The sequence below is a fragment of the Sphaeramia orbicularis genome, chromosome 16, assembly GCF_902148855.1.
Source record: "Sphaeramia orbicularis chromosome 16, fSphaOr1.1, whole genome shotgun sequence".
Taxonomy (NCBI): Eukaryota; Metazoa; Chordata; class Actinopteri; order Kurtiformes; family Apogonidae; genus Sphaeramia; species Sphaeramia orbicularis.
The window spans coordinates 4,325,347-4,344,363 of record NC_043972.1 but is presented as its reverse complement, the minus strand read 5'-3'; the positions used below and the strand labels follow the sequence as shown (position 1 = coordinate 4,344,363).

The 19,017-nt window shown below is 35.3% G+C and overlaps 1 protein-coding gene across 1 annotated transcript in view; it reads right to left on the bottom strand.

The window, feature by feature from the left end:
* Window positions 1-19,017, bottom strand: part of LOC115436337 (TGF-beta receptor type-2-like) — an 89,494-nt gene that overhangs the window by 15,757 nt on the left and 54,720 nt on the right. The window contains exon 8 of the mRNA XM_030159184.1: window positions 16,531-16,672. Within this exon, the coding sequence (XP_030015044.1) occupies window positions 16,531-16,672 (142 nt within the window). The remainder of the gene's footprint in view (window positions 1-16,530; window positions 16,673-19,017) is intronic.

The following is a 19,017-nucleotide window of genomic DNA, read 5'->3' as shown; positions in this document are numbered from 1 at the left end:
TTACGACAGTTTCCTTTTCAGATTATCTGTCTGAAACCTTTGTGGCCTGGAGGTTAGCACAAACCTCTGTGGCTGGATACACTGTCTGGGATTCGCTATCTCTGAAAAACAAAGCCCTGTGTTCTGCTTCCAATAGACGTTAGACTGTCAGACGGGGTAAAACAAGAGCCTGATCATAAGACGTTTAAATAATTAACCCTAAAGAGCCACAAGACTCAGTTCTCGCTCAAAGCACCCACTGATCTCATAAGACAGATGTGGGTAAAATTCCTGCGGCAGGTTTGCGGCCAACACATTAGGGAGCTGTGAAAGTTAAATGTCAGGACCGCCAGTGATATTTTGAAAGACTAAAATGAGGAGGGAACGCCTTTGCTGCGAGTGAGGAATCCAGATCTGTTCATGCCCGGGCCTGAAAATAACCAGTACTGCTTCTTATTATAAAAAAAAAAAGCAGAAGTGAGTTGATTTGTATTGTTAAACCAGATTGAATCCAGTTTATTTTTTTAATATGTGATCCTAAACCTGATAAGCCGTCTGTGTGTTTATCTTGACTCTTCTCATATCGTCCTTTTCCTGTTGGTGTGACCGTGCCCTTTTTTTTTCGACAGCGCTGTCATGATGCTTTGACACCTGTTATCATCGGCTGATAATTATGTTGTCACACTTTAAACTGGTTGCGATTGACGCTAAGCTACGCTATGCTACGCTAACTGCCTTCTGGCTGCAGCTCCGTTAAAAAAATGCACTGTACTGATCCTCCAGCTGACTTCATCTGACTTCCAAACTGTCAGCTCCATCACAATCACAGTCCTCCAAGCTTATCAGGTTCTTTTATCGATGCTGGCGCGATGTTCTGACAGGTGTGTGTTACAAAATAATGTCAAACTCATGCTAGTGTAGCTGAAGGCTGCTTTGAAAAGATGACATTAATTATGGCCTCACATATAAATACACAATATTTTGACTCCTGTTATTTCTTGCACATACTTGGTTAAAAAGCAAACAGATACATCATCATATCTGTTCATTACATGCTTGGTCTTTTTCTGCTTTCATGTGTTTTCTGTGTTCTCTATGTTCAGTTCTGTCATGTAATCAGCCTGTATGAACTGCATATGTCAACGTTTAACCCTTTCATGCATGAATCATGAGAAACTGAGTGTTTTTATTCCTCTTTAGACATAAAAAAATGTGATTTAAAAAAAAAAAAAATTATGAACCTATTTTTCACGGCACTACAAAAATGTTCACTCAGCTGAATACCATGTGTTTAATTTTGAAGTAAAGGAACATACATTTACTGACATACTGTGTGAAAACTATGAAATAAAAACATTTTTATCCTCCTGAGACCCAGCAATGCATTTTTGTTCTCTGTAGGGGACAGAAGTGTGACAGTTTCACTTAAAAAACGCTGTCCATTACAAAGGACATTCCATAAAAAAATAAATTAAAAATAAATAAAACGTATTTGAAAAAACAAACAAACAAACAAACAAACAAACAAACAAACAAACAAACAAACAAACAAACAAACAAACAAACAAAACCCTGTTGCATTATGCAGTTTCCAATCAAGACAACTGTTTAATGGAAAAAAGCTAAAAATTTTCACTTTCCTGGGTCTCAGGAGGTTAATGCTGCTAATCTGATGTTTTCTCACATTTTAACATACTATAATACTAGTTATTATTCACTCAGATAATATGCAAAAAAAAAAAAAAAAAACCAACCAAAAAAAAAATAAAACCTATGTAAATTACAGTCTAATAACAATTAGCAATTGATTTAGATAAAAGAACAGGAAAGTTACTGTAATGGTCTGAATGTCAGTGTATGGGATGATGCATAAGTGTCCACTGTGTTGGCTGATATGGAACTAAAACAACAAAACCCATGAATATACAAGAGAACAGCTGGAGAAGAACTGTCCACTGGGGCAACCACCATGCATGAAAGGGTTAATATAATTTTCTGCCAATTATTTGCTTCTTCTTACTTCATGTCTTATTCATTTCAGCTCCATAAAACAACATATTACTCTCTTTTCTTGCATTGTCATGTGTCTGTCTTTGAGTAAATGTTTATATCATCTTGCTTTTTAATTATGTTCTGTGTGGTTTCTCTGTGCTAACATTAAATATTGTTTTATAGTTTTACAGGCTAATTTAAGATCTGGACAAGAGACAATGTTTTAAAAACGGTCACATGGTTATTTTACACTGGAACATTTATAGTATTGTTGATTAATTTGCACTGCCCCTGAATAAATCCAAAATCAAATAAATATACCTATTTTTGGATGTTGTTGGTGATATTTTTAAGTAATTTGGATTTAAATAGTTATTTGTAATCTTGAGTATAGAAGGGATGTTAATGTGAATTCTTTTTAAGTATTTACAACAAAAGTAAAAGAGGATTTCATGCTACACAAAGCAGAATGACATCCATTTACATTATATATGTCTTTGTTTAAGACCCAAACATCCACCGCCAACCAAAAGCTTCTGATCTACAATGTTTAATACCTGTTGATCCACTAATCCTATCAATCCATGTAAATAATTGGTGTAAAATGCAGTTTGTTGTCTTTTCACGGTCATCAGATATGACCCATTTGGACGTTCAGAGGCTCCGTAGTTACCATGGAAACACCATTATCATCAACATTGATTCACCAGTAAAACCCATGGCGTTGGATCAATGACAGTGGATGGAGACACTGAGTTTATGTTCAGTTAATGATATATTTTACTGAAAAAGTCACCATTTCTTCAGTTTTCTCTATTTTTGATAAAATAACCCTCAACTTTAACCTGAGCTTTGATGAACATGTACATGCTCAGAAAATTAAATATAGGAAAATAGATGATTTTCAATGAAAAAATGCAAAATGCAGAGGATAATATTACAATAAAATGGTGATAAATCATTTAGGAAAGGTTAACCCTTTCATGCATAGTGGTCACTACAGTGGACAGTTATTCTTCAGCTGTTCTGTTGCATATTCATAGGTTTTGTTGTTTTTGTTCCAGATCTTCTCTCTGTAGCACTTTGAGATTCTGCTGAGTGAAAATTGCTTTATAAATGTAACTTATTATTATTATTATTATTATTATTATTACTATATCAGCCGACACAGTGGACACTTATGCATCCCATCCACTGCAATTCATACCGTTACTGTAATTTTGCTGTTTGAATTTGCAGTATTCTGTAAATGCTCGAAATAAACAAAAAAATGAATGAATGAATGAATGAATGTATGAATAGTTTTCACACAGTACATGACTTTCTGATTATGGGTTTTAAATACATATTTCTTTGCTTCAAAAATTAAATGCATGGTGTCCAGTTGAGTGGACGTTTTTGTAACTCCTTGACAAACCAGTTCATAAAAAAAAAAAAAAAAAAAAAAAAATCAATTGCATTGTTTTTTTTTTATGCCTAAACTGGAATAAAAACACATAGGAAAAAAAAATCTCAACTAAGGTTCTTATAATCGATGCATGAAAGGGTTAAATAGAGAGAAAAATGTATTTAGGACCTGACACAAAAGTCCCACTGGGTCTTTATGGGTTAACCTGATCATAACCTACTGTGTCCATGTGATGAGAAATCACTAAGAAACACTGTTTACTCTCTTTACATGACTCTTGATTCCCAATATGCTGCTAAACAGTTAATAAAAGTCACCAAATTTAACAAGAGAATCACTGCATTGGCAACACTGATGCTGATGGAAACTTTCAACTAGTCAGATCCATGAAACGATCCAAAATGTGGCTTCACTTCCCAAAAAACGATGACAGCACTGCCGGTTGTAATGTCTGTAAAATTAGGGTTTAAAGCAAAGCAATATGTTGCAACATCCTTCTGCATAACAAGGGCTTAAATTCCAAGAATTCCATGTTTTTGACACTGCTTCCCAACCGAGCAGAACATCCGTTACTGAGAGAAAATATCCTGTGTCATAATAAGATTTGCGCCATGCAGCCGAGCTTAGCTGTGTTCTTCCTACGACTAAGAAAAAATGAATAGAAAAATAATATTGTATTAATTTTAGATGACTCTTCCACTGCCTCCCCGTCAGCTTGAAAATGTATCACGAAAAGGAACTGATAATGTCGTCACAGGCAGTGAAATAACTATAAAGATTTTTAACTGTCAAATCTTATCTTAAATATTACACATTTTATTGTCCTCATTCTCTTTTGAGGCATTTTGTGGCTTTTTTTCACCATTAAACTCTGATTTCTCACAAGTTTATTAGGTTCCAGTTGTGTTTCCATAAAATCTCAATTGAACTTTGGGTACGTTGCAAAAAATATAATATAAATCAGTAGCAGTGGTGACTACTAAAGTAAGCTGTTAGGGTATCAGAAGATGACGATATTCATGACAAAATAGAAAAAATGAAGAGCTGTTAATTAGTTAAATGTTTGCCCTGTCAGAACTACACTACAAAAAAAAATCACACAAATGTGAAGATTTTTGTGAAATTCTTTTTAAATGTTTTTGTTTGGTTCCAAATGCATGTAAAATATAATCAGCAAAACACATTTTATGAACCTATGTTTTCCAATATTATAATGAAATATTATAGTATGCACAATTTGTATATGTATAGTTATAATAAAAAATGATAATAGTAACAGTAGTTATAACAATGATATACAAGTAATATAAGTATGTAGGTAATAATAATAAGTAGGTCATTAGGCTATAATATTATAATATACTATATACACAATATGTATATAGTTTGGTAATCACAGAATAAAAGTACAAGTAGAAACAAGTGGCAAAGCAGTAAATAATAATAATAATAATAATAATAATAATAATAATAATAATAAGAAGAAGAAGAAGAAGAAGAAGAAGAAGAAGAAGAAGAAGTATCTTATTATGTTATAATATTATACTATATAAGATTATAGTATGCTCAATATTTCCAATGTAAAATGTGTTTTTTTCACCACTGGTTTTTACAGCTTTTTTAAATTATGTGATTGTATTGCTTTTGTATTGCTTCTTTTCTTGTGGGGTGTCTCGTGTGTAAACTCAGTGTTGTGCTGCTTATGGAACCTCAATTTTCTGAAGGCTCTGCCCAAGGGATCAATAAAGTCCAATCTAATCTAATCTAATCTAATCTAATCTGATCTGATCTAACCTAATCTGATGTAATCTAATCTAACCTAACCTAATCTAACCTAACCTAATCTAATCTAACCTAATCTAAGAGAATCTAATCCTAATCTAACCTAACCTAACCTAACCTATTCTAACCTAATCTAATCTAATCTAATCTAATCTAATCTAATCTAATATGCATAGTTATAATAAAATGATAATAGTAATAGTTATCATAACAACGATATACAAGTAATATTAGTATGTAGGTAATAATAATAATAATAATAATAATAATAATAATAATAATAATAATAATAATAATAATGATAAGTAGCTCATTATGTTATAATATATGCACAATATGTATATGTATATATAGTCTACTAATCACAGAATAACAGTACGAGTAGAAATAAGTGGCAAAGTAATAATAATAATAATAAGTATCTAATTGTTATAATATTATAATATATACTATTATAGTATGCACAATATATATATGTGTAGTTATAATAAAGTGATAATAGTAATAGTAGTCACAACAAGGATATACAAGTAATCTAAGTATGAAGGTAATAATAATAATCATCATCATCATCATCTTCGTCGTCGTCGTCGTCATCATCATCATCATCATAAGCAGCACTGAGTGAACTAAATTATCAACAGCCACAAAATTTCTCCCATTTATCAGATTTTGATGGTCATATAAACAGACTCAGTGTCCCTAAACTTCTCCTTCAGTTCTTCAGCCTGAACACCAGCGCCGTTTCACGCCAGCGTTCACCCCCTCACCAGCTGTTTCTCCCTTCAAAGACCACAACCCTCCAGCCTGGCCCAGTCTGGACTCCTCGCTGCGCTCCATTACCCTGCATAACCCTCATTTCAGACAGAACATGCAGGCCCCGCCGCGCCCTGCAGGCTAATTCAGGATATGTAAATAAAATGCTCAGAGACGCACACAGAGAATGTACTATAAGTGACCACAACAACAATGCCAGGGCAGGGTAGTGTTTCTGTCCACCGTTCTGTCCGCTGTTGTCGGGGCGGAGACACACAAATACACACATACGATCCCAAATTGAGACATAGAAACAAAAGTGGATGCGGGCCTCCGTCTACCTCCGCCTCCGTCTCAGTCTGAAATAAACACACATACAGACAAACACTGGAATGTGACTGTCTCGTTCTAAATGTCTCAGACTGTGTAGAAAAGAGCGAGGGAAGCACAGACTCCCTTTACGCTCTCCAGGGAGTCAGAGTTTAGAAAATAAGTGTGTGCTTCTATTTCGGTGAGGTTGGAGATTTACTGCCCTGGGGACGTTTAAGAACAATTTGTCTGGTCCTTCAGATCTAAACCTACGGATCAGGTTTATGCTTGAATATGAATACACATGTCCACTGGAAGATAGAGCTGCTTTAAACAAGGTTCCTACAGGTTTCTACAAGTTACATTTAAGACCTTTTTAAGACCTTTTTAAGACTACTTGGAACAGACTTTAATGCCCTTAATGCCTTTTAATGCAAAAATGTGTGACTCGTACAATTTAGGAAAATGTATTTTGTCTGCCCCCCGGACATGAGAACAGTCACAGACTTTGACCTTTTTAAATCCAGGCTTAAAACCTATTCATTACCAAGGAGGTTATGTTTTCATCAAAGTTTGTCTCTTTGTTTGTCTCTTTGTTTGTTTGTTTGTTTGTCTGTTAGCAAGGTAATTCAAAAAGTTATGGAAGGATTTTGATGAAATTTTCAGGAAATGTTGATACTGACACAAGGAAAGAATGATTACATTTTGGTGGTGATGGGGGGGGACTGATCTGCCTTGGTCTGCGGTCTCCGAGTGCTTTTCTATTTTTTTTTTTTTACTTTTTATTGTTTTTGAGAAAAACATACAAATACATACCATAAAAGAACAAACAGCAGGGGGGGGGGGCTTGGCAGAGGTCTGTGCTTTTCTAGTTCAAAGTGGTGTTTTTTTTTTACCTCCGCCGAGTGTAATGGCAGAGGTTATGTTTTCATCAGGGTCTGTTTGTTTGTTTGTTTGTTTGTTTGTTTGTTTGTTTGTTTGTCTGTTGAGGCAGCCATACACTGTGCGATTCTTTCGATCATTGCATGCAGCTCCATCTTAAACTGTGCGAATCAACTGTAAAGTCAGGCTCACGATTCATGTTCTCAGACTGTATGGACCGATGCTCATATGTGACCTGACTGCTCACACTGTAGGACCATACACCAGAGGATGCACCACACTGTAGGACCATACACCAGAGGATGCACCACACTGTAGGACCATACACCAGACGATGCACCACACTGTAGGACCATACACCAGAGGATGCACCACACTGTAGGACCATACACCAGAGGATGCACCACACTGTAGGACCATACACCAGAGGATGCACCACACTGTAGGACCATACACCAGATGATGCACCACACCGTAGGACCATACACCAGAGGATGCACCACACTGTAGGACCATACACCAGAGGATGCACCACACTGTAGGACCATACACCAGAGGATGCACCACACTGTAGGATCATACACCAGAGGATGCACCACACGTTCCAATGTCGTATCTGGAAATACAATGTTAAAATACCAAGGAATCCATAAGTGTATAGACGATTGTGTATTGCCGTGAGTCACAAAATGGTAGTGCTAAACAAAAACCAACGAGCTGCTTTGGTAATATGTGCCATTATCTGCAGGGAATCAAAAAAGAAGAAAAGACGACCACGTGTTTGGTGCAGGAGTTGGTTGTCCAGACGTGGACAGTATGGGCTGTCAGTCCTACAGCAAAGGGAACTAGATGGAAGCTGCCACAGCTAAACTGCACTAGGACAATAGCCAGCTACTGTTAGCTTGTATGCTACTGTACGCTTCTGTGTTTGCGCATGCACAGTGTGAGAATTTGAGGCCCATGGGCTCGTGGCACTGCTTTGACAGTGCCATACCCTCACAAGGAGCGAGCAGGATTTCAAACAGCTCCGTCTTCCTTGCGAACACACGATTGCTGGTCGTGAGGTGGTTGTGAGGTGTTAATGGCTTCTCCTTAGCCCATGTCCACTGCACCAAGAACCACACACCATTAGAGGCACATCTGGACCCATCCCAGAAAGAGTCGCACCAGAGAGAAATCATCTCTAAAATTGCACAGTGTATGGATGCCTTTAGCAAGATAACTCAAAAAGCTATGGACGGATTTTCATGAAATTTTCAGGAAATGTTGATACTGGCACAAGGAAAGAATGATTACAGTTTGGTGGTGATGGGGGGGACTGATCTGCCTTGGTCTGCGGTCTCCAAGTGCTTTTCTAGTTTTTTTTTTTTTTTTTTTTTTATTGTTTTTGAGAAAAACACAAATACATACAATAAAAGAACAAACAGCAGGGGGAGAGTCCAACATTCGAGGTGAATTTAGTCCACATGTACATCAGTATACTCATAGAACCATATTAATTTTCTTCTTTACGGTAAAGTTTGAGGAGGGGCGCAATGTTATTATACAAAATCAGGCCTTACTGTCGAAACATAAGTGAGCTATTTTAACCAATTTTCAGCGAAGTTATCAATTTTACATCTCAGTTTAAATCAATCAAATTTTATTTATATAGCACCAAATCATAACAAAAGTTATCTCATGACAATGTACATATCGAGCCAGTCGAGACCAGACCCTCAAATGTGATTCTCTCCATAACATATACACAGTAAACTACATTAATCCAGTCCTTTATAGTAGTTTTGTCTCTTTTCAGCCATTTTCTGGTCAGGACCTTCTTACACGATGCAAACTGGCTTTCAACATTCAGTAATGCAGTGACACATTACTTGAATTTGTTTCCATTGCATCTTTTATTATTGCTTTTATTATAGATTATTATTGATTTTTGTCTTTCATTTATTCATCTTCTGAACCTGCTTTATCCTCACTAGGCTCATGGGGGTCACTGGAGCCTATCCCAGCTACTTATGGGTGAAGGCGGGGTACACCCTGGACAAAATGACCAATCACACCACATTCACACCTATGTTCAGTTTTATACTTAGATTTTTATTATGCTTTGATTTTATTGGAAAGCACTTTGGTTACTTAAAGTGTTGTGAAGGGCTCTACAAATAAATCTGATTGGCTGATTAACTGATTGATTGATTGATTGATTTACTCCAATGTCTTGATTCATTTCTCACCAGGGCCTGCAAAATTAGCGATAACTGTTTTCTAATTTCAATATAAACTGTGGGGTTGGAACAAATGGAACTGAGTCGACTAACGTTGCTTTCTTTCTAGTTTAGACATTTTACAGACATATTTAAACATAATACAGCAAACAAGTTTAAGACAACATAACTTAAAGCCCACTATATCAAATTTAATACCTTTTAAAGACTTTTTTAAGGTATTAAATGAAGATTAGTAAATTCAGGACTTTTAAGAGTTTTTAAGACCCTGTGGGAACCCTGTTAAAGGTAGAGTAAGCTGTTTCATAGCTCATACAATGCCCTTTGAGATTCACCTGTAAATCTGTGAATGTCCACAGGTATGAACGCCACCTGTTACTCTTTGACGGTAATAGTATTTTAACCCATAAAGACCCAGTGCTACTTTTATGGCAGTTCCCAAATGATTTTTTCTCCCTATTTAACCTTTCTTAAGTGATTTATCACCATTTATTATAATATCATCCTCTGTATTTTGCACTTTTAAATGAAAAATCAGATATTTTCCTATATTTAATTTATCATAAGGATGTTCATAAAGGCTCAGATTAAAGTTGAGGATTATTATATAAAAACAGAGGAAACTAAACGAATCACTAAAAATCTGACGCCTCCCACTAAAATAACCTTACTTAAGAATAAAAACTGAGATTCATAATATTCATTCCCAACGTAATAAGGTCATATTAATACTTTTCTGTCCTTAAGACACTTAACAGTACTTCCTATAAGACCAATACTACTGTAGTCTGATATCAGCAGACAACTTCTCCTTTTATAATGTCAGGTTCATTGCTCAGACATTATTTATTAACTCAAATGTACATTATCTTTGACACACTGCGCCTTGTAAAATGTGTGTAGGCTAATCAGCTGGAACACTGATAAAACACAGGAATTATTACTCAACAGCTTGTCTTTGGAAAAACAAGACGGACATTTGGTCGTAAAAAGATTGCAATACACTTTTATAATCTTATAATATCTTCATTATCTGTGCATTTAAAAACACTTTGTACTCACATTGGGTTTGTCTGATATCTGCTGTATTGCTTTCTTTTTTTTTTTTTAAATTATCTTTTTATTGAACATTACAAAATAAATTCCACATACAGCTGGTACACAATGGCTGAGTTTTTTGTTTTTTCCATCTCTTTCCACTCTCCTCCAAATTTAATATCTTTAAATTAATCATGACAATCAAAAAATAGAAAATATAGGACAAAAAATAAATAAATAAATAAATAAATAAATAAATAAAAAAAAAAAAAATATATATATATATATATATATATATATATATATATATACACACACACACACACATATACATACACATATATGCATACACATACATACACATACACATATACATACATACACACACCTATACATATACACACATACACATACATACATACAAACATATATAAAAACATCCTCATTCTTTTACTTTAAATCAAATTTGGGAATTACCATTCCTTTTCAAGTACGCAAATACAATTGTGCCCGGGACTTCGTGGTTCTATACCTTCCACCATACATTTTGCCCGATTACACTAACAGGGTTTTACTATGTTACCAGTGCAGGGAATATATTAAACCAAAACAAATACACAAATATAATTAACAAGAAAAACTAAACCTCTGTAGCATGAACTAGGGTTTTTTTTTTCCCCACAATATATATCTCAGATAAAATCAGACCTAATTGGTTTTATGTACTCTAACCAGTTTTCCCAAATTCTTTTAAATCTATCCACTTCCAGTCTCAGAGAAATGTATTGCTTTCTTACAAGAAAATATCCAGTCTGAGGACAAAGGTGGATCTTTAACCCATAAAGACCCAAACAGCCACTGGCAACCAAAACCGTCTACTGATGTAAATGTTTAATCCCTGTTGATCCATTAATCCTATCAATACATGTAGATAATTGGTGTAAAATACAGTTTGTCATCTGCTCATGGTCATCAGATATGACCCATTTGGACATTCAGAGTTACCATGGAAAAACTGTCATCTTCTACAACATTGATTCACCAGTAAAACCCATGGAGTTGGTTCAATGACAGTGGATGGACACACCGGGTTTATGTTCAGTTAATGATATATTTTGTTGAAAAAAGTCACGCTTTCTTCATTTTTCTTCATTTCTGATATTATGAAACCAACTTTAATGTGAGCTTTTATGAACATCTACATGATCAGTAAATTCAATTTGGGAAAATACCTGATTTTCATTGAAAAAATGTAAAATACAGAGGATAATATTCTAATAATTGGTTAAATAGAGAAAAAATGAATTTGGCAACTGACACAAAAGTAGCACTGGGTCTTAATGGATTAATACCTGTTGATCCTCTAATCCTATCAATACATGTAAATAATTGTTACAAAATACAATTTGTCATCTTCTCATGGTCATCACATATGAGCCTTTTGGACGTACAGAGGCTCCGTAGTTACCATAGAAACACTGTCATCTTCTACAACATTGATTCACCAGTAAAACCCGTGGAGTTGGATCAGTGACAGTGGATGGACACACTTAGTTTTATGCTCAGTTAATGATATATTTTGTTGAAAAAAATCACATTTTCTTCATTTTTCTGTGTGTCTGATATAATAACCCTCAACTTTAATCTGAGCTTTTGTGGATATTTGCATGATCAGTCAATGAAATATGGGAAAACACCTGATTTTCATTGAAAAAGCACAAAATACAGAGGGTAATACTGGAATAAATCACTTAAGAAAGGTTAAACAGAGAGAAAAATTCATTTGGGAACTGCCACAAAAGTAGCACTGAGTCTTTAAGGTTCAGACAAGGGTCAGACCCAGGGTTAGGCTTGTGTTTAGATGGTAATGAATGAGATTAAAACTTGTGAGTCATTGTGAGTCTTTCCCACAAGTACAAACATGTGCGTCGGTGCAGATGTGTGAGGAGGAGAATGTTCACGGTAAAACAGCTGTAACATTCACAGATCTGAACCTCTGGTGCAGATACAGACTCATATGTCCATCCAACACAGCCCAAACACACACATATCCAGCTCAGTCAGGTACTCTATCCCTTCCAGCTCTCTCCATGATTTCCTGCCCAAAGAAGGGCAACGGCAGAGTTCAGATTGTCTCCCTCACATATCAGACATTCCTCAGATTCCTGCTGCAGACCTGGAGCTGAGGTTAAGGTGCAGTCCGACAGACAAGACCGCCAGCTTCCTGTTGACACCTAAACCTCAGTCACTGCATAACAGGAAACAGTAGGCATGAACCCACCGTCTACAATATGTAGGTCACAGCATGAACAGTAGGTAGGCACACACTGCACATGTATGTCTTATCAGCTGCTTCTATGCACAACACTGCATGGCAAACAGGATGATATAGTAATGCAAATGTTTTTGTCACACTCCAGCAGCGTAAATATGTATGTTAATCGAATCTGTCACTGCTGCTGGTCGATACTTGTGTCTTTAGGTAAAACAATAAAGTTTATGCTCAAGAAACAAAGTTAGTGTTAACCCATAAAGACCCAGTGCTATTTTTGGGTCAGTTCCCAAATTAATTTTCTTCTCTATTTAATCTTTCTTTTGTGATTTATCACCATTTATCATAATATTACCCTTTCTATTTTGCAGTTTTTCAGTGAAAATCAGGTATTTTCCTATGTTTATGTTACTGATCATGTACTTCAATCATCGTGCTGAGATTACATTTAAGGGTTGTCAGACCAAAAACAGAAAAAAAACTTGAGAAAAAAGTGACTTTTCTGGTAAAATCTCTCATTAACTGAACATAAACCCACTGTCATTGATCCAACTCCATGGGTTTTACTGGTGAATCAATGCTGTAGAACAGAGGTGTCAAACAAGCGGCCCGGGGGCCAAATCCAGCCCGCCAAAGGGTCCAATCTGGCCCGTGGGATGAATTAGTGAAATACAAAAATTGCACTAAAGATATTAACAATCAAGGATGTTCAAATAATTTTAGGTCAATTTAATCTAAAGTGGGCCAGAATGAGTAAAATACTATCATAACTAGAAAGCACTCGGAGAGCGCAGACCTCTGCCAAGGCTGATCAGTGGCCCCCCCCATGGGCCCCCCCACGCCAAGGAGGTTATGTTTTTGCCAGGGTTTGTTTGTTTGTTTGTTTGTCTGTCTGTTTGTCTGTCCGTTAGTGTGCAACATAACTCAAAAAGTTATGGACAGATTTTGATGAAATTTTCAGGGTTTGTTGGAAATGGGCCCCCCCGTGGGCCCCCCCACCCCCGATCACCACCAAAATTTAATCATTTCTTCCTTATCCCATTCCCAACAAACCCTGAAAATTTCATCAAAATCTGTCCATAACTTTTTGAGTTATGTTGCACACTAACGGACAGACAAACAGACAGACAGACAAACAAACAAACAAACAAACAAACAAACCCTGGCAAAAACATAACCTCCTTGGCGGAGGTAATAAACTATAAATCATGAAAATTTTTGTCTTTGTTTTAGTGTAAAAAAGTTAAATTACACAAAAATGTATAAAAACCTGAACAAATATGAACAACCTGAAATGCCTTAATAGAAGTATGTGGAATTTTGAAAATATTCTGCCTGTTATTTAATGTTTTATGTATTTGTAGATCGGCTGCGATCTGTAAGTTGTGATGCACATGTATAAATGATAAACTAAGGCGTAATATTTTTAAAATTGCACTTATTTTTCTTAAAAAATTTCAGGTTCATGTTATGGTCAAGTACAGTTCGTAGATTTTTCATTATATTTTCATTTTGGAATTTTACTTTTTTCACTCAAAAACATAGAGAAAACTTTGGAGCTGACATTATTTGTCAGTTCTTATCCTATTATTTACATTATTTTACTGGTCCGGCCCACTTTATATCGTATTAGGCTGAATGTGGCCCCTGAACTAAAATGAGTTTGACACCCCTGTTGTAGAAGATGATGGTGTTTGAACGGTAATGTCCAAATGGGTCATATCTGATGGCCATGAAAAGACGACAAACTGTATTTTACACTAATTATTTAGATGTATTGATAGGATCAGTGGCTCTAAGATTATTAAACATTATAGATCAGTAGATGCTTTTGGTCACTGGTGTATATTTGGGTCTTTATGGGTTAAAATAAAAAGACATTCATTTGGTAGAGAGAGGGGGCTGATGGTCAAATGTAGTCATGCGTCATACAATTCACGTTCTGTTCATTAAAAAATACTAATTTGTTGCTTTTTATGCATGCATATTAAATATAAAAACAGATATGCCCTTCAGGAAAAACTGTACAATAAGTCAGTAAAATTCTAACCAGATCACAAACTTAAAGGACCATACATAAGAAGGAATGAATCAGTGTTTTCTTTAGGATTTCAGTTCATTTCATGTCATTTTAGAGTGTGAACGCTGTATTAAAAAAAAAAAAAAAGGAGGCGAGGGGGGTAGTGGGGGTGGTAGAGATCTGTGAATTCCTCTGGTGGTGCTTTCACATGCTGTGGTTGGGTTTTGTTGAATAAAACTGTGAATGGGTGTAATCACACCTGAAAGTTGAAATCAGATTGTGAGATGATTCTGGTAAATATAACTATATCTGTGAACCATGTCTAACCATATCTCTGGTAAATATTACTATATCTATGAATCATATCTAAAACAATGATTCTACAGTATGTTTTAGAAACTGAACTGTGTGAACAGAAGATGGAAGTGCAGAGTAATATACGGCTTAAAGATGTTAAATAACTGGTATGGACCTTACACTGGAAAAAAACAGAATCTTACTAAGTGTATTTTTCTCATTTCTAGTCAAAATATCTCATCACACTTTAAATAAGACATAATCGCCTAAAGAGTAACTTTTCAGTGAGATATAAGAACTTATTTTTAGACAATAGATCTGGAAAATCTCATTTCAAGAAATCTTACCAAGATAATTTTCACTTGTTCCATTGACAGTTTTTTTTTTTTTTTTTTTTTGCTTAATTCAAGCAAAAATATCTTGTATTATTATTTTTTTGTTTTTTTACTTTTTGTAGAGGTGCTTATTTTCTAGTATAAGTGTCTTAATATCTAGTGTTTTATTGGGGTAAGGGGCAAGGACCTCAACTCCAAAATGAAGTTATTGTGGTAAAGTTGTAGTATCACTGATGGCCACTAGAGGCTACTCTGAAAAGCCTGAAATGTCTAAAGAAAATTAAGTGCAATTTGTACAATATTCTGCCTGTCCCTAAATGTTTTGTGCCTTTGTAGATCTGATATCTAATGCATATGCATAAATGAGAAATTGAGGCAGAATATTGATAAAATTGTGCTTATATTTCTTAACAAATTTCTTTCTTTTTTTTTTTTTTTTTTTTTTTAAGGTTATTCACATCCTTTTTGCTTGGATAGTTTGGAAATATTGGCATAATTGAATGTCATTTTTTGCACTAAAACAATTTGGACTTCTCATTATTTATTGCCTATCAAGCTATTATTTTACTGGTCCGGCCCACTTCAGATTAAATTGGACTGAATGTGACCCCAGAAGAAAATGAGTTTGACACCCCTGTTATAACTGATTCATGGACACTGTAAATATTAATGAGAGGGTAGAAGTGGGGCTGGAGATGAAAGAACTAAGAAGATGCTGTTTTACTTTACGTTTCCAGGCTCCATAATGTTTCAAAACAGACTGAAACAGGGGCGTCTGGTTTGTTAGTCAGTTAGTTTAATTCTATTTCATGAAATCATCAGATAATAAAGAACGATACAACGTGTCAAACAAAATGTGTGGCGCTCAAGAAGGAGAGGGAAAAAGTATAACTTACAGACTCCCATCCCCCTTTTTACAAACTAATAATTAAATTAATTCCGCTTCCAGAGCTTTACAGATGTTAGAGATGTTATCATCATGGTGAGCTCACTACCGGCCGCTCCGTTCGCCCGCTGAGCCTGTTGTGATAACTGGAACTCCTGATGTGTGTCGTCACTGTGGAGTCGCCTCAGCGGTCCACTCCTCACCTCAGCGTGGTTTGTTTGTTCTGTGTGTGTGTTTGCTCGTGTGTTACATGACATCATACTTCCCTCCGCAGCAGGTACTAATTACTAAGTATGCATGTGTGTGTGTGTGTGTGTGTGTGTGTGTGTTTGTGGGTTGCGTGAACACTGACCTCCGATGGCTTCACACCTCGACGTCATCTCCCACAGCACCAGGGCCATGGAGTAGATGTCGGTCTGTTTGAAGGACTCGATGTTCTCCAGGTTCAGCCGGGCCTCCAGGACCTCGGGGGCCATGTACCGCGCTGTGCCCACCTACGTTACAGGGACGGAAACGACGGTTAACGCACAGAAATACACAGAAATATACATGGAAATACATAATAATACATAGAAATATAAAAATACATAGAAAAACACAGAAAAATACACAGAAAAATACATAAAATACACAGAAATACATTGACATACACAGAAAAATACATAGAAAAACACAGAAATACATAGACATACACAGAAAAATACATAGAAATACACAGAAATACATAGACATACACAGAAAAATACATAGAAATACACAGAAATACATAGACATACACAGAAAAATAAATAAAATACACAGAAATACATTGACATACACAGAAAAACCCATAAATACACAGAAATACATAGACATACACAGAAAAATACATAGAAATACACAGAAATACATAGACATACACAGAAAAATACATAGAAATACACAGAAATACGTAGACATACACAGAAAAATAAATAAAATACACAGAAATACATTGACATACACAGAAAAATACATAAATACACAGAAATACATAGACATACACAGAAAAATACATAGAAATACATAGACATACACAGAAAAATACATAGAAATACACAGAAATACGTAGACATACACAGAAAAATACATAAAATACACAGAAATACATAGACACACACAGAAAAATACATAGAAATACACAGAAATACATAGACATACACAGAAAAATACATAGACATACACATAAAAATACATAAAACACACAGAAATACATAGACATACACAGAAAAATACATAGAAATACACAGAAACACATAGTCATACACAGAAAAATACATAAAATACACAGAAATACATAGACATACAGAGAAAAATACATAAAATACACAGAAATACATAGACATACACAGAAAAATACATAAAATACACAGAAATACATAGACATACACAGAAAAATACACAGAAATACGTAGACATACACAGAAAAATACATAGAAATACACAGAAATACATAGCCATACACAGAAAAATACATAGAAATACACAGAAATACATAGACATACACAGAAAAATACATAAAATACACAGAAGTACATAGAAACCAACATTTTCCACTGCATGTTCCTTTTCTTCATATCCAACACTATAAATTGCCTTTTTGTATGAACAGTGCTAAATAAATAAACTTGTCTTTACTTTTCTCAGTTTTCGTTGATGATGTTGGATAAAAATCTTACTTCTCATCATTATAACTGTATTAATTATCCAACTAAATGAACTCCAACTATCACAAGTACGCTGAGGAGATGTAGAAGTGTCAAAATTGCGACTGTAATTTACATATTAATGCTGCTGTAATGATATATTGTATAGTAAAAAGGGTACAAATAGCAGGTTTTGGATTCAGTTCACCAGTTGGCTGGTGTTTTACCTTCCTCTTGTGTTAGGGTTGGCACCGACCCATTTTAGGTTTTAAATGCATAAATGAATTACATAAAATTTGTGTATTGCATCAAGGCTTTTTGACTTTATCAGGAACCTCTATTTCAACAAAATAACACAAAAACATTTTTTCACAAAATTATGAAATACTCTGGTTGAAATTATGACCTTTGTGTTGTTAGGGTCAGTTTCGATGCAGTTATAAAAATAAGATGATAAATCAATAATTAGAGCCAAAACTGAAACCATAAGTGCACTGTCAGCCAACACACTGACAGCCAGCTCCTCTACCAATCATGTGAGCTTTTGGGGATTCTCATTTTGCCTTGTTATCCAGTTTACCTGCACAAAAACAAAACAAGCAAAGACGGGCATGTCCACACATATGAGGTCAGTTCAGTATAGAGTTGGTGACTTACAGAGCGCACATGGAGGGGTATGTTGACAAAAAAAAGGCCCAGAGGCTCACACCAAAAATATAAAAACTAATACACTGAACAAAAATATAAACGCACCACTTTTGTTTTTGCTCCCATTTTTCATGAGCTGAACTCAAAGATCTAAAACTTTTTCTATGTACACAAAAGGCCTATTTCTCTCAAATATTGTTCATAAATTTGTCTAAATCTGTGTTAGTGAGCACTTCTCCTTTGTCCTTTGCTGAGATAATCCATCCACCTCACAGGTGTGGCAGATCAAGATGCTGATTAGACAGCAGGATTATTGCACAGGTGTGATTTAGGCTGGCCACAATAAAAGGCCACTCTAAAATGTGCACTTTTACTGTATTGGGTGGTCCAGGGGGGTCAGAAAACCAGTCAGTGTTTGGTGTGACCACCATTTTCCTCGCACAGTCAAAACTTGTGACATCTGTGGTATTGTGCTGTGTGATAAAACTGCACATTTTGGAGTGGCCTTTTATTGTGGCCAGCCTAAG